This window comes from Phycodurus eques, chromosome 20 (assembly GCF_024500275.1).
Source record: "Phycodurus eques isolate BA_2022a chromosome 20, UOR_Pequ_1.1, whole genome shotgun sequence".
Classification (NCBI taxonomy): domain Eukaryota; kingdom Metazoa; phylum Chordata; class Actinopteri; order Syngnathiformes; family Syngnathidae; genus Phycodurus; species Phycodurus eques.
Genome location: NC_084544.1, coordinates 4,093,071 through 4,113,917, shown reverse-complemented (window position 1 = coordinate 4,113,917; position 20,847 = coordinate 4,093,071). Strand labels below are relative to the sequence as shown.

The following is a 20,847-nucleotide window of genomic DNA, read 5'->3' as shown; positions in this document are numbered from 1 at the left end:
AAAGAAAAACTGAAATAATGTGGTTGCATAAGTGTGCACACCCTATTATATTCGGAGATGTGGCCATATTAAGAATGAGTCAATCACATTCAAACTCGTGTTAAATTGGAGTTAGCACACACCTGCTAAAACACCTCTTATCAACCCCAAATAAAGTTCTAGTAGGCTTTTCCTGACATTTATTTGCTTTCTAGCAGAAGCTTGAAAGTTTTGTGCTCACACTGACCAATATTATTATCTATTTATTCATCTTAGACATATTCTCAGTTTTTTTCTGTTTACATTTTCAAATGAATTAATCAATCATCAACTCAATCTTCCAGCATCATTTCATGTAATTATTTAAATCTAATGTAATTATTTTAAATTATACAATTAAAGATGAAAGAATAGTGCATTCGTAATAGTAATAAATCACAGTAAAATATCCCTTGTGTTTCTTTACCGTCGCGTGAATAAGCTAGCGCAGACGTGTTGGCGGCCAATTCGCATAAAAAAAAATGTGACGCGCGTCGTCCAGTGGGGCCTAAATAAAAAGGACACGCAAAAAAACACACAAAAAAAACCAAACAAACAACAAAAAAACGTAGTAAAAATGCGTTGTGAACGAGGTGTCCGCCGTCTCTGCGACGCGGCGAGAGAGAAGGCGAGAAAACGAGAGATGTGGAAGACGACGGCGCACACAAAAGAGACGCTGCCTGGACATTCCTGCCTTGTAACTGTAGTCCATCACCTGGCCTGCACTGACTATAATTGGGGGTCTCCTGGGTAGAGGGGGTACAGTGGCAACGACAAGCGTATATATGGACTTACGGGGGGGTCGTCGGGGCAACAAGGGGGGGGCTATGACTATGTCAGTTATTCCCCTCTGTGGGCCCCAGTTGAGTTATTAATAAACATCTTTTGGCTGACATTGTCTGCAGGATTAGGATGAGCGACTCTGCATATGCGTGCGTGCGTGCGTGCGTGTTTCAATGTCTCTGCGGCATGAACTTTGACATCCCACTCTGGTTGTCGGCTATTTTTTCTGTGAGGGCATTTTGGTTGGTTTGTCTGTGGGCGGACTTTTGCTAGAATGAAAATCATCCCTTTTTATATAAGAACGACCAACATTGAAATGCAGTCACATGGTAGGCCCAAGTGTCCATCAAAAACGTGGTTTCACTACGAAAAAAGCCTATTTAATATTATCGTAAGACACTGTAACATTGTGCACAGTGTGAACATTAACACGGCGCTAAATATAGAATAATCAAAAAAACTGTACTCAATGATTCAATTAAAATGTATCGCACATGAACGTTAAATAATACATTTAACCGAAATAAATTTGGAAAACAAACAGTTCTAAAACATGAAATGCAAATGTACTGTACTTCAGTTAAATACAGCTAAACTGTACTTAATATACTGTACTAGATTTTAAAAAAAACACGAATATTATGCAGTTTTAACATTTAATTTGATTAATAGAATAAGAAAATCACTTTATTTTAGCCATTTTTAGGAAAACAATGAAATTAATAATGGCTTTAGCATTTAAATAATTTTCTTGTCAATCATATTTCTTTTCTATTGTTTAAATATTGATAAATTAGTTTAAAATGTTTTTTTACAGTGTGTACATTTATAACTTAAAATATAAAATATCAATAGTAAAATTGAACAATATACAGACTGTATAGAAAAAGTGTAATTTTGGAAATGTACTTTAAAAGCAAAGAAATAAACGATTGAATGAATTAAAATTTTAATGTACAGCAATCGTTATATTGGCATTTGGTAAATGAATCATTTATAAATAAAAAATATGAAAATGTAATATGAAAACTTTATTGATGAGGAAACAACACATTCCACATTAATGCAGCAATATATGAATATTACACCGCGTCATACTGAGAGCGGTTTCCGAGTTTATTTCATTCTTCTGTGTTTACAATCCATATGACAAAAAGCTAGCATAGTCTTTCAGGTTATACAGTATACAAATACAGTATGAGTTTAACATCATAATATCACAATCGTTCATCGTTTTGTATCCGGAAACGGGGCCTTGGAACAAATATTAATGATGGAAAAGTGTGACAGCAGAGCAGAAAATGCATTGGCAAAGTACAATCGGAGCGCTTTTCAGTAAGAAGGTTGTCAAAACTGTTTTGAAAGGAAAAGCTGAATTTTTGGAATCTATTGCACTGAATGACGACGCGCGTAGAATCATGCAACACAACCAAACACACGCACACACTTCTGATTTGACACCCTTTTAAATACATCATATATATATATGGATATATATCAATATATATATATATATATATATATATATGGATATATATATATATATATATGTATGTTTACTTGTATCTTGTTTACTTCTTTGCTTCCTGGTGCAGCTATTTGGTGCAAAAAAATGCTGAAATCCACAGAAAAATAAGCACAGTGGTGCCTCGACTTACAACCCAGCCGATGATTATTATTTTTTTTTTTTTCAATGATTAAAAATAGCACTCTTCGGTATTGTATGTTATAAAAACAAACCGTTATAACATAATTGAATCAAATGTAAAGAATTAAAACAGTTTGTGCGTCATAATTTCATGCATTCATTGTGTAGCTCCTTCTGGTGTGCGCACCTTGGCCACCAGAGGGCAGTATAACACTTGCATATGAAAGTACATGAAGAAGACGGTCACAACTGCTCAGAGAGCTGCAGTAATATTTGTCCTTTTTAATAGAGGATAAAGAATATACGCCTGTGAATATTGTTATATGATTGAAAACCGTTGCTTAAAGGGTTATAACGCCACGACATTGACGCTACTTTTGCTAGCCCATCTATGGCGCTTTGTATTGTGTGTTAGCATTAAGCTAGCAGACTTTCGTATGGTTCAGTTAAATTCACATGTAATTCTTTGTTTTAGGTTTTGTTTTCCAGAAACGTTCACTGCGACTGTGGAGCGCGAGTTGTGACTCCCCCCCCCCCCAAAAATAATCAAATCAAAAAAATCGGCCACGTGATGGCTTGTCTCGAAAAACGTGTAAGTCAAGTCACTTGTCAGTCGAGGTACCGCTGCACTAAATACTTTAAAATTCCCCTGAAGGTGTTCCATTAATGTGATTAAGTTTGGATTTTAAGCCAATAACAACACAAAAAGATCGGAATTCTTGTTGAACAGAAGCAAATCCGTGTAGTAGTGTTAGTCATTTGAATATTTTGTTTTTTCCTCCCTTTTTTTTCCCCCCAGTAAATATATTATGCAAATGACACACACACACACACACGCCTTCAAGAGGTAAAGCAAAGCAGCTAAATAAGTAATTCATTCAAGATCCCACATTACGGCATCACGGCTTTTCTACGGGAGTGTGTGAGGGTCACTTAGCTCGTTAGCGGAAGCTCAGATCTCCTCTGGAATCGCTTGGAAATCTGTAGTGGAGGCAAAAAGTGCAATCATTAAGCAACAGGAACGAGTGGAGTTATTTTGAGTTTGTCTAAAAATGTATCACGACAGCGTTAGTAAATAAACTTCCGGTGATGAATCTATGCACTGCTCCCAAAACACTGAACTCTACAAGTCATTAGCGTGATGTCCGACCTCTGGAGCTTTCAGATGCCTCTTCTTCTTCATCGTTGTCATCATCATCCGACGTCATGTTCACCTCCTCGTCGCTGCGTCCCTGAGAAGCGTTTGATTGGTCGACCTGGTTGTCCCACGGGGAAGCTGCACTCAGGCCTTCTCTTGCAGGCTGGACACATGTAAAATTAGAGCGTCATACAAAATGTTTATAAAATATTTTTAATAGAATACAATATTTTTTCATGGAATTTCTTTTTTTTTTTTTTTTTTGCAAAAGTAATTAGTAATAATTCAATTACAAATAAAATTACAAAATGACAACGAATGACTATTTCATGATTAACAATAAATATTTTAAATACACTTCATTTCTGATTTGATTTGATTCAATAATTATAATAAAAATATGATCTATAAAATTAAATCAACACATTCAACATGGTTTCCTTTATTTGATTAAATTATTGGTTAAGATTATCAGTAACATTTCTATTGTTAAAGTAAACTGTTTTACATAAGCATTTTAACTATTTTGTTCAACTGCAAATAATTGATTAATTGAGTATCGTTAAATTAATTGAAAAGTAAAACAAAACGACAAGAACGTATTATTTATTATTAAATTCAAACATTTTACAAACACTTTTTAAGGGCTTCACTTAATTTTATTAAATAATTGTTTCATTATAAATACATTCTAATATTTCAAAACAAGAATGAATGACTTCAAATGTATCATTTTACATATACTTTTTAACACTTGTTTATTTGAGTAAACAATTGGTTGCATAATTATAAAATCATACCATTTTCAAATATGAATGACATACACATTAGAACTTTTTTTTTTTCCTTTTCCCCCTCATTCCCCAATAACCTGGCCCATCTGTCCGTTTGAAAAAGTCCACGCGTGCCCAAAACGTTTGGCTCGCCCGGGTGTGAAGTGGCCGGCGATCATCTTACTTGAGCGGGCGGCTCCGCGCGCTCCTGCGACGACGAGCCCTCGCCGCAGACCTTCATGTGTCGAACTTGCTTCTCCAGCTTGGCCCGGGCCTTCTCGCTGTCCTTGAAGCGAGTCTCGGCGTCGCGCAGCCTGAGCAGCTCCTCCTGCAGCAGGCTGTGCTGCCGCTGCAGCAGGGCCAGCTCGCCGATGGTGGACCCGGCGGCGGCCTCGCGGTTCTGCCGCCAGGAGCCCGCCGACGCCGGCGACGCCGCGTCCTCCTGCTGCAGCAGTAGCTCCAGGATGGAGTCTTGCTTGATGACGGCAGCCTGAAGGGAACACGCGCGGTGGGTCAAAGTTCGAGGAGTTTTTCAAGGTAGGACTATTTTTTTTTTTGTCTTGAGTTGAGAGCAAATGTTTGAGTTCGGAGCGAACTTCACAGCAAGTAGCCGCTTGGAAGACAGTCAACAATCGAAACGTTCTGCCATAAACAACAAATATTACTGCAGCTTACTGAGCTGTTGCGACCGTCTTCTTCATGTATTTATTATGTTTGTACTTTCCTGCCCCCTGGTGGCAAAGGCGCGCACACCCGAGGGAGCAGCGCATTTATCATTTATCGTGCGTAAACTGTTTAAATCTTTACATTCTCTTTAATTATTCTATTAAATTCTGTTTTTATGAAGTGTAATAATCCATAGCACCATTTTTCTTTTTTTATTCAAAAATGTTACAAATCATTTTATTGTTGTTTTATGGGGGCTGGAACGGATTGATGGCATTTCTATTCATTTCAACGGCTAAAGAGGATTTGCGATACCAGTGTTTCAAGTTACGAGCGTGATCGCGGAAGATAAAATCATGATTACAATGTATTCTATCATGAAAAGGCAATTGTCATGTATTAAGAGGAAGTTGCTCACTGTGAAGATAGTCGTTACCATGTATTAAAAGAAAGGAGCCGCTGATTGTGACCTTGTATTATGAGGAAACGGTTCCTCTCATTGTAATTACAGTTGCACCGTCCACTAAAAGGAAGTGGTAGATCATATCGCCAAGAAACAAGAATGATATGTATTTGTACTGTCGATGTGGGATTACGTATTTCAAGGACAAGGTGCAAGCGGGTGCCATATTGAGCAACTCACCTGGAGCGCATGGAGGTAAACACTAAGATTCATCAGTCTCTGACAGACCTCCTGTCAAAACACGCACACGCAAACACAAGAACATATTGAGCGTGTACCTAATATAGTGGCGTGAGTGAATGGATATTCAATGTGAGCTGACCTTTGCCGCTGGCAGCTCATGAGCTCCGTTGATGAGAAAATCCGGATCACCTGCATGGAGGAAAGAAAAAAAAAAAACCACTGCATTAATAATCAACACTAAAAAAATCGAATCAAATCAAATGTAATTACTGGAGTCCATCAGGTCCATGTGGTTGTGATGGCACAGGAGAGGGACGTCCACGCTGGAGCCCAGCAGGAGTTCGTTCAGTCGGTCCACTGTGGAGAAACATCACTCATCGCACTAGCGCCACCACCGGGCATAGAAATGTTTTTTGTTTTGTTTTTCTTTTCACCCTCGGCCGTGGCATCCAGCAGGAACTTCTCCGCCCGCGGCGCTTGGGGCGTGTTGGCCCTGAACAGGTAGCGCGTGACGGGGGGCTCCAGGTCCTCCTGGCAACTGGTCACCTGGGCCAGCTCGCAGAACAGGGTCACCCGCTCCTGAAGGAGCTCCAGCATTTCCCGGTCTTTCTGCTGGAGGTCCGCTGCGACCGTGGAACGATCAACCGACCCATGAATGCGCTGGATTGATTGATTGGTTGGCTTATTTATGTTTCGACTGACCTTTGAGTCTCCTCAGGTGAGCCTTGTGCTCTGTCTCTATAAGGGGGAACTCCTCACGTGATGGACACCTGAGCACAAACAGCAAACAAAGACGAATAAACCAACATCGTATGCTATTTACCCACGTGTGGTGGTCAACATCCAATCTATCCCCGCACTTGCTGACGGTGTGCTGGATTTGCCGTATCCACGCGTTCTTGGCCTCCCTGGAGGCGGCGTGCACCTCGTACATCTCCGGTGGCGAGCAGTCGCTGATGAGGAACATGCCTCGCTCCTGGTTGGCAATGTCTCTCACGATGAGGTTCTGTAGGGACAGCACAGGAGGCTTGTCCTGGAGACAAACAAGTGTTATCGGTATATATTTGCGTTCAATAATCAACCCTAATCATGTCTTTGTGGATCTTACCAGGCATGGGAAGATGTACCTCTGGTCCTTCTCTTGAAGAAACACCAGGATGTCTGTCATCAGCAAGACCTGCACATCTACACAAAAAACAGACTTTTTGACTTTTCAGATTTATTGCGATACTTCTATTTTGATGGGATTCCTGATTTTTGTGATTTTCATGAGTGTGTTGTGAGGTGACTTTGACTGTCCGTGCTTGTCTGGGCGGGTGACTAGTTTCGCTTCATTTTTGTTGCATTTAGTGACAATTAACGACGTTAAAAGGGAACAATGGGACAGTTCAAGTTACTTGCCGTTATGTCCAACAGAGAAAACAAAACGTGCTTTGACCGGAGAGCAACTGCGCTGAGATCTAGTGACTCTGCAGCGCCTCCCTAGATTGTTTTTCACGAGAGCAAAAGGCCAAAAAAACACAGGCCAGTACCAAGATGGTTGCGGAGGGTACGAATGATCCCCTCAAAGCCCACTCGCGTCGGGTTCTAAAGCAGGCCGCTTCGTTTTGAGGGCGCACTTAGAAGGGTGAGAAGACGTGAGACTTTGCAAAGACTTGTGTCCAACTGTATGCGTGTAAATATAGATCGAGTTAATGAGTGAGAGCCAGGGAAGTGCAACTGTCTCGTTTTTAAAGCTGCAGTGTCGGCATAACAACTGCAGCGGCGAGGAGAAGCTAACAACAATAATACAACAACAACAATAGGGAAGAAAGTAAAGGTAGTCACCGTCGGAAGGCAGGAAGCGCGATATCGTCACATCGTGGCGTTTTATAGCATCTGCTTTGTTATATTAGTGTGCGTGCGTCAAACTAGACTAGTTTGATTAATCGACTAGTTGACTTTATTCATTCACAATGGCATTTAGAATTGGGTGCCTAACTGCGAGTATGAAGGGGTCCACTGTATTATTTATCCTGCTCATCAAAATATATATATATATATATATATATATATATATATACACACACATATATTTCAAAATATTTTTACTTCAATGATCAATATTTTCATTTAATTGTCTTCAAGGAAATTACAGCAATGTGGTGACCACCGCCTGTGGTGGGGCGGCGCCCTGGCGCCCTCTATTGACCAGTCCCCACTGGTTCCAGCTTACCCACAACTCATATAAAATGGATAGATGGGTTCCACTGTAGTCGAAAATCCGTTTTTTTTTTACCTTTGAGTCGGGATCCGGGGGTTTTCCACAGCAGCGTTCCCGCATAAACCAGTCTGCGGCGGAGCAGTTCGGCAGGCCGGAAAAGTCCGCCGTCCCTCACCCGGGTCTCGGCCCGCTGGTCCAGCTTGGCCTGGATCTCCTGCATTCGCTGCGTCTTCTCTAGCTCCTCCATCTGCCGGACAGGAGATGAAATCACTGACGTCACTGCGTGGGACTCTCTCAGAAGTTGGGGTTTAAAAATGTGAGAATACCTGCTGATCTATTGAATTGAGAAGATCTCTGACCATCGACAGACCCTGGGCTACGGAGGACGCTTCTTCTTCGTCTTCTGTAAGACACAAAAAAAATATATAATCTGTAATCTGCTGTAATTGTGACAATAATGCGATAACTGCGCTGACAGTGTAATGGCAATGTGTGGCAACTCACCAATGGTGTTGTCCAGGATACGCTGAATGAGGACGGGATACTTGGATATGCGCTGAGTCACCAGCAAAATGCATTCCTGAACGCCATGGCAACGCAGCCAGGGCCCTCGACTCACACGCTGCATACGCACACACCCAACCTCACTATCCAATCACAGTCCCTGGATTTTCTTATGTTCTTTTATTGCCCCTCACCCGAATGAAGCACTGGAACCGCTTGTCCCTGGCCAGCAGCGACTTGTACAACTTGACCGCCTTCATGTGGCGACTGCAGAACTCGGCGTAGGTCTTCTGCATGTCGTCCGCACTCTGGCCGGAGAACTGGAAACACAGCAAGACAAAAAAAAATAAAAAATACGCGAGCTATTCATGGTGATGGGATGTGGAGGTTTACGCAAAGGCAGAGGCTTTAAGTTGCATACCATTATTAAAGAAGAACTGCAGGTTATGTCAAACAAAAGCGGACATGCGACACAGGGCCTTCCTGCTCCACCACAGGATCACGCGGGGGGGCGGTGGAAGAGCGAGTGTCGGAGCGATAAGATAGCGACAGCACATGTGAAGGCACAGCACGCTAATGTGCTACACTGTACGTGCGTGCGTGACTTTTAGTTTGATCGCACTTCCTAAATCCAGTTAATATCCTTACATTTCTTCTATTACGCTTTTGTGACTACAATATACTGCTACTTTTATTTATTAAAAGATTGTTTTTTCTAGAAGGGATTAATTGCCCTCACATTCATTTTAATGGGGAAATATGTTTTGAGGTAAGAGCATGGTCATGGAACAAAAGAAAGCGATCACTACGACCGGAATCCACTTTTACGGCTTGGTAAAAGTGCGCGTCACCCACCTGCTCCAGCAGTATGTCGCCAAGGCGGTGTATGGTGAAGTTGCGGCTGGACTCGGGCTGCAGGCTGGCGTTGCGGCGCAGCAGCAGCTGCACCAGGAAGTGCGAGTGGATGCAGATCAGCTGGTCCAGGCAGGGGAACAGGGCGTGCAGGGTGCTGGGGTCCAGCTGCAGCTCCTCCAGCAGGCCCTGCCGGAACACCCGCTCCATGATGCGCAGCGTGCGCATGTGGTGCACCTCGGTCTGGATCAACTCTTGAGCGGAGACATAAAAGAGTTGCTTTGCTGTTTATATTTACACTCAACTGCAGATGGGGGTGGGGGTAGGCGGTCTTCACCATAAATGACATCCTGCCTCTTGATGACGTTTTTGCCATGCGCGTGCAGGTAATCCGTGTCCACGGCCATGCTCCACGAGTCCGCCTTGAAGTCCTCCACCTCCAGCTCCATCTCCTCCAGAATTGAAGTGTAGTAGTAGTCCCCTTTAACGAGACCGTCAACTTTAAAAGGGTTCTCGGGGGCGGTCCTCACAGTCCAAGTCGACCATGTGTACCGTCGTCGTTGAGGGACTCCACCGACATGGTCCTGTTCCTGAAGCTGAGGGAGTCTGTGGACTGGGACAGGATCCGGCGCAGGCCCAGAGGAGAGTCGTCGTTCAGGTTCCTGCAGGAGAAATATTCGGCCAAGTATTATTATTTTTTTTTTAGGTGGTGTAAAAAAAAAAAAAAGTGACTGATTTATTGTATTAATCTTAAATATTTTCCATACACATTTTATTTTATGTTTTTACCTCATCCACAAATAACCTTGTCAACCTGTCTGTTTAAAACATCAAATATATGGCCGACAACTTGCTCACCCTGCTATATTGTTAGTGGAGACACTTTTAGACAGCGTGAGCCCGGAGCGCCCTCGGCGAGATCCGAGAAGGGAATGCCGGAGGCTTTCGGAAGGGTAGATGGCCGACGTGGGACGCTCGCGCATCGCCGGATCTGTACGGCGAAGACGAGCCAAAAACGAACGTTTTAAAAAAGTAGTAATAACAATTCAACAGTGAGGATTGAGAATGGCAAAAAAGCATCTCACTTCTCGTGCGCAGTGTGACATTCTGCAAAGACGAGTTATTGCGCATTAGGGCTGTCTTCTGCTGCTGTGGACGACAAATATGCAGATCTCAACTATAACCTCTCACATTCTGGCAAAAAAAAGACTTTATTTTAAAATAGTTTCGACATTAAGTACATGATCGTTCCCAAATTGTTACTATAAATGACCAAATGGCGTCTTACCCGCTGTTTGACTTTGGCGCAGTTTGGCAAAGAGTCTCTGCAGCGGTTGTGGATGGTCACGTTGCATGCTGGGAAACAACAATGTGAGCAACACGGAAGTCAATCGTCAGTTCAAAAAGCACACGTTCTGCTTGTACCGATTGCTTTGGACTCATTTTCTGTTTTAGAAATATCTTTCCCTTTGCTTGGTCCCAATAGCCCCGCCCAGCTACTTTGCTATCAGCGAATCAGCTGCTCACCCACCCTGCTCCACCCAGTTGTGTCCCTTTCACACAATTAAAGACTTAAAATATGTACATAAAATATTTAAAAAAAATTTATTTCATTAAAAATATATATATTTTTTAAATAAATCACTCATTTTGTAAAGTGTATAATTCACCAATTATTTAATAAAATGTTTAATGCAAATGTAAAAAAACAACAACAATATTTTAATATTATTATTTACAAGAAATCAATAAAGAAAATATTTGATTGGAAAACAAATTTGAAAAATGAATAAATACATTTTATTTAACCAATTTTATGAAACGAAATGGCAACATTAAGACAATAAATCAGTAGTTCTTGAAAGCACCACCTAAAAAAAAATAAAAATAAAAAAAATAAACCACCGTACCGTAATGAGCAACAGTGAAATAGTCGCACAGTGGGCCTAAGTGTTCATCAAAAAATGAGGCATAGGTTTTCTTCGAAAAAATATCGCAAATATTATTCGAAGCCACTGTAACATTGCTATTTTTTTTTTTTACATTTGCACTGCGGTTAAATAAGGATCCCAAAAACTGTATTGCACGTAAAAGTTAAATAAAATTGTACCTAAATATTTATTTCTTTATTTTGAAACAAAATAGAGGGCATCTAATTTAGGACAGATTTTGTACTCTGCGTGACTTACTGGGACAGCAGAGCGCCTCCTTGGCCGTGATGCTCTTGTTGCACGCCGAGCACAGCGTGGTTCCCGACACTGTGGTGAAGGAGGTGAAAAGGTGGCCGTTGTTGTAGCGGGCCTCCCTCTCACGGGCCGCCTTCTCTCGCTCCCGCATGCGCTCTCGCTCTTTATTCTTGGGAAGGGGGAAGACTCAGGTGTGAATTATGTGAACCCAAATGCATCATGACAATGACAGCATTCGCCACGTCTGCACAGTTAATATATTGGTTAATAGTCTGTTTACTCTCGGGGGGGGGGGGGGGGGGGGTTTCCTATGATTATGCATGCGTTTCTATTAGTTTGTTTCCTCAGTTCAGATGAGGGGGAAGGCAGATGTTTGGATCTCATGATGGTCACACTGCAAAAAGCAGAAGTCATAGTTTAGCAGCCTGCCAAGCAGATTTTGAGGCAAACACATCACCTTAAAGCGACAGTCGCTAAATAAAAGAAATGCTGTTCCATTAGATGGCAGGAGGTACCTACGGAACTGACCTCTGGAGCAACTTTTTTTTGTGACATTTTAGTTTGGTGTAGTGCTCGGATAATTTTTCTAAAGTAATTGATGTGCCTCCGCTTGATAAAAGTTTGGGAAAGAGGAGAGAGGATACCTGCTTCTGATTGGCTGCTGTAAACCAAAAAGGCCAAACTTCCTCTTCCAAGTTCAGGCATGGGTCATGGTTCATGCGTTCTGTCATAATAGACACGTCTACCCTAAATTTTGCCAATTGGTGTCGCACCAACTCTTGGGGTGGCGAATCCTCAAATTGATTGTTTGATGCCATGCTCCGCCCACATTCATGTGTAGGCTAAAATCGTTCGGAATTGAGCTCCGCCCGTTTGCCTGGGATACCTGCTTGTGATTGGGGCTCATCGGCTGAGCACGTAAATGTCAAATAGACAAAAATTTTAAATAGGTACACGCAAATTAGGAATATACAAATTCAAATATTACCTAAAAAATATTATAAAATAGCATCGACGAATGCAAATTCAGCCACAATGAATGGTAACATGGATTCATCCACATTTGTCAGCATTGTTGACTGACATCTGGTTAGTGACACAAAAATAACGTGCGTTCTGCCAACTTCTTTCTTTATCGTCAGTGCTGTGCATACATTGCGGACTGCTTTTCCCCCCCCAGCTGCTTTCAAACGTGCCGTGGCTGACCGGCTGCTTTTATTCCACAGAGAATTCCATTTTGCCTCTTGTCGTATGTTTCTCAAGTTCCAAGTGGAGTTCTTGTCGGCTGCAATGCCGACATTTTAGGCAGACACAAGACGACTGGAGAGCGAGGCAGGCGTGCTAACCACAACGCTGTGCTGCCGAGTGGAAAATGATGGAAACTTTCCATTGAAAGCTCAGCTAAATAATTTTGAAAATATTCACACTTTATAATATACGAACACAATAAATGTGACAAAAAAATTCCCAATTTCACAAATGCCTGGTTCCTATGCCATCATCAGTTTTCCTCTTCGCCATTCTTCTCTCATGTGGTGAAATCCCGCAAAAAATAGATTTACGGACTTCATCGCAAAGAAACGTTTGGACCGTAATTCCTTCAAATTCCCACGGAACGTTTCCCATTTCCCCCAGAATTTTAGAACACGGGGAATTAAAAATGTGCATGTGTGTGTAGGCGTAATGATAAGCGAAATTAGCATCCCCACCTCGAAGGTTAGATGGTGCCGGATGGAAAACAATGCAACTAAATAAATAAATGAAGCGAACAACTTCCAAGCACGGATTTCTCCCCATCACAATCCAAATTCCTCGCACCTGCACCGACACATTTTGAGAACCTTTTTGAGGCTCTGGAGATTTTCACACACAGCAGCGATATCACACATACACGCCCGCACACGCACGGCCATTTCTATGGCAACGACTATCCGGCAAGAGCGGGCACACCGTGTGCGAGCAAACGCGCACGCACACACAGACCCGAGCATACTCAGAGCAGTACGACGACAGAGACATGATAGGTGCAGGCCTTGCATGAGCGTGTCACCATCCGGAAACCGCAGTGGCACCCAAGAAAAAGGGGAAGTCAGACCAACACAGAAAAAAATCACGCAGTTCGTATTCAGATGAAATAAAGTCGACTTCTTTTTTTTTTTTTTTTTAAAACACTTGTTTGTTCGTGATTGTAACTCACCCTCAGGTTGATCTCCCTCATCCTCTCCTGGCGCAGTTTGGACAGGCTGGCCACTCGGGACATGTTGGATCTTCTCCCAAAAACTGAAATAAAAAAAGAAATTTAAATATCCACTGTTAATGTTCAGTTTTTTTTTTTTTTTTTATAAATTCGACGGCCGCCGAATTATTTTTTTTAAAAAAATATAATAATTTTTTTAAAAAAATAAAAAAAAGTTTAAATATTCCTTCCGTACTGGCCAACTGCGATGTGCCTCTGCTTCCAGTGAAGTGTCTGTTCCTGTGAGAAATCTGACTTGAATCATCATCACCGCCGCCCCCACACTCACGCGCTCAACACACGCACACGCCGAGCGTGCGCTCAGCTATCTCAATGCCTCATGGACTATTATTTGCTCCTTCCTACATCTCAGTGTATTTTCGGAAAATAATCATCTTCTCAAATCTTGTCACAGCCCCCCTACACACACACACATTTGGCATGCATGTTATCCAGTGTGCACTACATCTACAGCATACAAGCGCCATCTCCAAGTTGCTCCCAAACTCCTACACAGGGTCGGCGAGCGGGTTATTTATACAGAGAAATAAAACACGGCCTGTGTGCGTAGCTGGTAGCAGTATTCCCTAAAAATCAGTATTGTTATTATTATTGGTTTAATGAGCACTTAAGCTTGTGTGTTTTTTTTGTTTTTTTACAATACATGCGAGGAAATAAGGCCTGGGAGGAAGACTATACATGTATAAGAGGAAACCTTTTTGACACAAACCAACTCAGCAAAGTTCAGAGGGGGGGGGTTTGCAATTTAAAAAAACAAAACAAAAAAACATTGTTAGTATGATCTAACAGTGGTAGATTAGTAAAATGATCTGTGGAGAAAAAAAGTCATGCCGCTCTAGCCCGAACTTGTACCTTTAATTTGATTTCTAAGAAACAGATAAACAACCAATAAGGAGGCATTTTTTGTTTGGTGGCGTACTGTGATTTGTAATATCAAATATTTGCCTTGGCTAAATGAAGGTTAGGAAACACTTCTATAGACAGCTGAGTGAGGCTACATTTGGAGAAATGTTTATGTATTTGCAAAGTGCCAGCTGCAATGAATAGGTCGCTCGCACCTCGACCTTCGTTTCTCGTAGCGAATCCTCGGAAAGCCTTCACTGGAAAAAAGAATTGTGCTTCCTGGTTATTGGTTTGCGGCGACAGATGCACATTTTTACGCCTATATTTTTTAGAAGCTATCGCTTCCATCTAGTGGCCAAAGGCTGTACTGAAGCAACAGCAGCATTAAAAAATTCAATCACTCTAGCTTTTGATTGGTTTAATATTCTTGACATAGTCATACAAACACAGCACGACATGCTTCTCCTTAGAAACGCAATCCGGGCGGGTAATGTTCATTGCATCTTTAGGAGTATTGCCTTGCAGGTTACAATGCGGACAAACGCGACATATTCCCCCACATACGACTTGCCTACCGAGCATTTCTGCCGCTCGGTGGCTTAGTGCAAATTGGCCAAATGGACCGAAAAACGGTGTCTTCTTAAGAGTAAACATGACTCGGGTGCACAACTACACTATATCCATGGATGCAAACTCAATTTGAGTACAAAACAAGATGCTTATTGGGGTTTTACATTGACACAAATCAAACCGTTGCCCGTCAAGATCCAGAAGACAATCCAAACACATGGACCCAAGTTGTTAGTGCATTATTTCACCAATTAAAAAAAGCATACTTACTTGTAAAACTGCCAATGCGACAATAACAAATACAATAAATAGATCAGTAAAAAGTGTACCTTTACTGTTCCTGTATGAAGCTGTACACACGGCCTCTCTTCTGTTTCAAAAACAAATTGAGCTGTTATACCATTGTTAAATAAACTTCCCCTGAAAAAAGGTTCACCAAATCATAAGCAAAGTGTCATTGAGGTGAAAGAGGGAAGGAGCCGGCACCTTTAAGGCTCCTCCCTTTGGCCACAGTGAGAAGCGGGGACATCGGAGGTGGGCTTGGGCAAGCGCTTTTTCGTTTTCTTGGCTTTGGCCTTGGCGGGGCGCACGTGGGCGGTGTCGCCAGGCGGCGGGCCGGAGATCCTGCGCGTGCCGCTCTCTGCGGAGACGGCGGCCGCGGGTTCGGGTCGCGTCGCCGGGCCGCGGGCCGACCGCCGGTAACCCTGAGCACACGGGGTGGACAGCAGCGGCGTGTGAGCGGTGGACTCCGGCGGACCTTTAGCTCCGTGTTTCGACTGTGAACGCACCACAAGGGGGTGGAAATACGTGTGAAAAAAAATGACTTTCTAATTGCTTGTCGACAAATTGTTGGGGCTCTGGTATGCCTGCCCAATCATCAAGAGTGAAAAAGGAAACACTTTTTCATTTAAAAAAATTTGCATTCTATAATATTGTACTTTTTTTTTTTTTTTTTTTATAAAAACACAGTAATGACAATCAATTGGAATGTAAAGAATAAAGTGTTTTTTTGAAATGTTTTTGCTTCAATTCAATGGATATTGTGGATCTCCATCTGGTGTGCACGCTATATCGACATACGGCTATACACGGAGGCGGTCAAAACACCTCAATAAGCCGCAGTAATTTTGCTTCTCCTACCATCACTTCAACATAGTTCCTTGACACGGAGATGCCAAAACATGTGCCAAAGCGCTACTTTTCTACTAAGCAGGGCTCTGGCGCCATCCTGTTGCCTCTCTGAGTGTTTTGAGGAAGAAAACAAAACAAAAAATAGGTTGAGCAAGAGAGGAAAAAAAGGCGTAGAATTCTTGATCCTTGGGGTAGATCTATTTCGATTTGGTTTATTTTAAACTGAGAAAAAAACCGCAGTGTCTCCTTTTAAAGCTGTGATGGTAATGCTTTAATTGGATTACCGTCCTAATGTGCCTTTAAAGAATAAATCCGGCATATCGGCTGCATGCAAGTGGCCAACAATCACTTGTCGTCTGTGTATTTTGCATATGGCAACACACGCAGAGTGCCGCGCTAAATCATACACTCTGGATCTCATCCCAGCATGGAAGCACGTCAAGGAAACCGTGCGCATGCAGACGCCAGAACTAAATCACAATAGAATCATCTTTATTGGCCAAATATGTTAAAACACACGAGGAATTTATGTAAACTCTCCCTTTCCCGACACGCTTAGCGAGCGCTCCCGGTTTCCCGCGCTGAAAAGTGACGCTATTCAGCCGACAAGTGTCACCATTTGCTTCCCGAACGTCAACCGACCTACCGCATTCATCCCGCTTTTGGTGGCCGTGGCTGGCAGTTCAATGTCCGTGCTGGCCTGAGCGGACTCGTCTGCGGGCAGGAGGCCTCGTCTGTTGATCAAACTGCGGTGGGGGGGGGGGGGGGGGGGGGGGGGAAATGAAGACGAACGCTTGAGCTGGCGTGTTCCTGTGATCATGGACAATAAAATGCGTCTTACCTGGGTGGCATGGGTCCGCAGAGCACCGAGCAACAGTTGATGAAGATGTTTCTGTGACTGTATGGGTTAGTGACATCTTCTGCATTGCTCTTCCCTGACCAAGTACCTTTAATCTGCATACAAAAAAATAAAAATAAAAAACTTTGATTAACCCCTACAACACCCAAGGAATATGTGTCAATCAGTTTTTTTCTTTTTTTTTTTTTTTCAAGCATAGCATTTTGGCTGTGTTGGATGAAATAAATAACAGACTGTTGCTTAGCCATAAATTACAAACCCACATGGGGAAAAACAGTGGCGTTTGTTCCAAGTAATGCAAAATTCAAAGTGAAAACTGGAGAAAATGCCATTTTTATATTTACCTTTGAAACTAATGCATTTCTCAATGCGAAGATTTGATTTTGGTATTTTTCCACCAGACCTCGTTCAAAGCATGCAGCAATATTTTACAACTACTGTCTACTGAAATGATGTGCACCAACGTATATAGGATGGACAATGGTGTGTACAGTATATCAGAATCCCCCAAAATATAATTCATAAAGTATATGTCAGGCTGAAGTAGTTTTAACACTTTTTTCCAGTAATTTTTTTTTTAACTTATGTTAATAGACTGGCCTTTCGAGGGTCCTAAAAAATAAATACAAATCTTCATATTTGACACCACAATACGTGACAACGACACCGCAATATGTGAGAACATCACTCACGTCTTCATTTGTGGTGAGGTCGGACGCTACAAGATATGTATGGAAGCCTGAGAGGCCCAAGATGGCCCACACTGAGAAGAAACAAATCACCAGCTCCACGACGGTGCAAATTCTAGTCAAGGAGACAAAACGCACGTTGGGAGGGATGAACGGCTAAAAATGTTGTTGCCGACAGGTAAAGGATATCTGCCAGGACTCTCTTGGAGGGCAAAAACCAGGCCTTTCCCATCCTGGGCTCCTGAAAGGAAACGATAAATAGTTTGCTTATAAAGATTACGTGGACAAAGGTCATGTAAGTCAACGAAGAGACACACTTCAAAATCAGTATGTTTACTTCCAATTCCCGTCGGGGTCATGGCTATCATACTTTGTTTCGCTTACTCAACGCCAGATGTGTCGTCACACAGCCAAAGATGAACACTGTCAGAAAGGACAGGGACACGATGAAGGCGTAGAAGAAACGGTAGTTGCGCTTGCCCACGCAGTTGCCCACCCAGGGGCAGTGATGGTCGAAACGCTCTGAAGGAAGAAAGATAAAGATAAATAAAATAAATAGTATGGAAAGGATTTAACAGTTTGTGCATCATGATTTCATGCTTCAATGCCCATTGACATTGTGCACCCTCTGGGATGCACACCTTGGCCACCGGGGGGCGGTACATACATACATACAGCAATTGAATATGAGTTTCACCACTAAGTAGCTATTAATCGTTTTTTTGCAGAGGATAAAGTAGATATGCCTGTGAATATATATATATATATATATATATATATATATATATATATATATATATATATTAGCCATGGATTTTAAGAATGAAAATAAGACTGACTGATACCTTTGTTTCAACGCCTCTCTCTCTCTCTCTCACACGCACGCACACACACACACACGCGAGTCTGTACAGTAAATAAACACCTTTAGTCACTGTATGAGGAAATACGGTCATTCTGTAGTAGCATCACGAGACTGGTAGGTAATGAATGGCAGCGTGTCTGCATGCGCGCAGCAAGCTCACCCACGCAGTTGTCGCACAGGCTGCAGTGGGACGTGCGCGGTGGCCGGAACATCTTGCAGGTGAAGCAGTACTTGAGCTTGACCACCTGCTGGTTGATGAGCACCTCCTTGGTGCGCGGCGGGGGTCGGTAGCTGGCATTACCGGCGTTGTCTGAGAAAAAAAAATAAAAAAAAATTGTTTTTAATGAAAAAACAAGTGAAAAGCTATACATTTATTGTCATTAAGGCTGGATTACCTCTGCGTGGTTTAAGTGGCACAGTTCTATTTTTTTTGTTCTCAAGTGGCACAATTGAGATATGAATTATGAAAAATAGGGGGAAAAAAACCACAGTGTTAAATGAGGACTTGATTTTGCCTGAGATGAAAGTTTAATTTGTTCTGTGACCGCCCTTGTAACTTAAACATTTGCATCTCAAATCATCTTTCCCCACTGAAATGAAAGTTTTGTTTTTTTTAATAAGCAAAATAGCACTCCATAATATGGTACTGTTTAAAAACATACAGTAATGACAGTTCAACAGAATGTAAAGAGTTAAACAGTTAACAAATTTTTTTGCTTCAATTCAAGGGACATTGTGCGTCTCCTTCTGGTGTCCGTATCATAGCCACCCGTTAAGTCTATTTTTTTTTTTTGCAGAGGATACAGAATATATGCCTGTGAGTATTGTTTTGTTATCTGTCTACATGTGTCGCATGACCGTTTTTGTTCCGCTTCCTGAAGGGTCATAACACGGCGACACCGCTACCATCCGTTAGCCCGTCCAGACTTTCAGCAAATAACAGAATCGGTTCCCCCCAAAATCTGGAATTTGCAAGTATGCGAGTACCGATCTGCTTCTCGATGTCGGTTGCCTCGTCCGGCGTGGCTCGAGGCAGGATGCCAGGATCCGAAAAGGTGGTCCGCAGCAGCGTGAGCGCCACGAACGCAAAGAGGACTCCTCCGACGGCGGGTATGCAGCCCGACAGGTGCTCGACAAGGAAAGGACAGCTGCAACAGAAGAGAACCAAACAGGCGTGCTTGCTATAGCGTGTAAACGATGTGCAATATGCCGGCATCAAACACGCACGAACTCACTCACTCGAAGATGAAGAATAATCCACTTGTGACAAAGATGAGGCCAAGGGTCAGGGGCAGTAGACCGCTCTGGCGGGCTGTGATGAGGCGTCCATCGCAGAAGAAGCGGTTCTTGCCCGGAAGGACCTCCCACCTCCTCCTGGGTCTTCTCGGGGGCTCGCTGCTGCGGTCCTCCCCGTGGAGTTGGTGACACGGCGAGGTGGCCGTGGAGGTCCCCGGTTTGCCGGGCTCGATTTGCTGATAGTCGCCTTTATTCATGACAGGACTTGTTGTGCCACACTTTAGCACGACTTTTCCGTACGGGGCAGTGACGTCATCACGTTTTGGCTCAATAGTCAGGCGCACACAAAGGCACTAGGAATAGCCAGCTACAAAGAACACGAAAGCGCCGTCCCCGGATTTACATTCGTTGTCATCCATGGCGGACGGATATTTGCACGTGTCCCCTTTCCTTCACATGCCAAATTGGCGTCCATTGAAAAGGTTCACCACCGCGCATCCTTTTAGCCTTTGAGCCATTAGCCGCTCACGTGCCACATTCAACTACACTACTATATTGTGACTTGTGAATCAAGCGCTGACGTGGAGAAAAGACATTTCTCACCGGATTCTACCGCTTTCGTAACGTTGAGGATGAATTCAATTGCTTTAATGTCGGCTCGTCAGTGCATGCTGCCCGCCTGTCATATAGAAGACACGGTTTCCGGCTTATCGACTTCGAAATAAAAGCGTTTTACATTTGGGATGTGACGGCAGTGGTACCCGTTGAGGTATAAAAGCAAAGTTTTACAGTTACATCATACGCTGTATTATTTTATGAGCATTAGTTATCGCCAAGAATGTGGAATAATAAAAACAAACATTTATAAAGTACCACTTCCGGCTTGAGGCCTAGCCATCAAGTTAGCAGATATGACAACGAATTTGACTAAGAATACCAAAATAAAAGCAAACTCGTTGAAGCTAAATTTGTGGTTGATT

The 20,847-nt window shown here is 42.7% G+C and overlaps 2 protein-coding genes across 5 annotated transcripts; both read right to left on the bottom strand.

Annotated features, from left to right (window-relative positions):
* Positions 1-1,817: 1,817 nt before the first annotated feature.
* Positions 1,818-13,944, bottom strand: arhgef1a (Rho guanine nucleotide exchange factor (GEF) 1a). 2 transcript variants are annotated; one of them, XM_061664765.1, is made up of 23 exons: positions 13,850-13,944; positions 13,615-13,697; positions 11,421-11,586; positions 10,520-10,587; positions 10,317-10,380; positions 10,090-10,222; positions 9,784-9,893; positions 9,569-9,712; positions 9,235-9,485; positions 8,574-8,699; positions 8,380-8,497; positions 8,202-8,278; positions 7,951-8,122; positions 6,781-6,857; positions 6,533-6,705; positions 6,375-6,442; positions 6,107-6,295; positions 5,943-6,029; positions 5,812-5,861; positions 5,670-5,720; positions 4,545-4,850; positions 3,600-3,750; positions 1,818-3,430 (listed from the first exon to the last, which is right to left on the bottom strand). In XM_061664765.1, the coding sequence occupies exons 2-23, from the start codon at positions 13,675-13,677 to the stop codon at positions 3,402-3,404; spliced, it is 2,673 nt and encodes an 890-aa protein (XP_061520749.1). In that variant the 5' UTR covers positions 13,678-13,697; positions 13,850-13,944; the 3' UTR covers positions 1,818-3,401. The 2 variants fall into 2 exon arrangements, with proteins under 2 accessions (XP_061520749.1, XP_061520748.1); XM_061664764.1 differs by having other exon boundaries at positions 6,375-6,705.
* A 976-nt stretch (positions 13,945-14,920) lies between these two features.
* On the bottom strand, positions 14,921-20,550 carry LOC133395663 (palmitoyltransferase ZDHHC18-B-like). 3 transcript variants are annotated; one of them, XM_061664767.1, is made up of 10 exons: positions 19,871-20,550; positions 19,619-19,779; positions 18,792-18,941; positions 18,151-18,288; positions 17,956-18,007; positions 17,770-17,872; positions 17,060-17,172; positions 16,865-16,964; positions 15,574-15,863; positions 14,921-15,457 (listed from the first exon to the last, which is right to left on the bottom strand). In XM_061664767.1, exons 1-9 carry the CDS (start codon positions 20,122-20,124, stop codon positions 15,576-15,578), a joined length of 1,359 nt encoding a protein of 452 aa, XP_061520751.1. In that variant the 5' UTR covers positions 20,125-20,550; the 3' UTR covers positions 14,921-15,457; positions 15,574-15,575. The 3 variants fall into 3 exon arrangements, with proteins under 3 accessions (XP_061520751.1, XP_061520750.1, XP_061520752.1); XM_061664766.1 differs by having other exon boundaries at positions 14,921-15,863; XM_061664768.1 differs by having other exon boundaries at positions 14,921-15,791.
* Between the last annotated feature and the right edge of the window lie 297 nt (positions 20,551-20,847).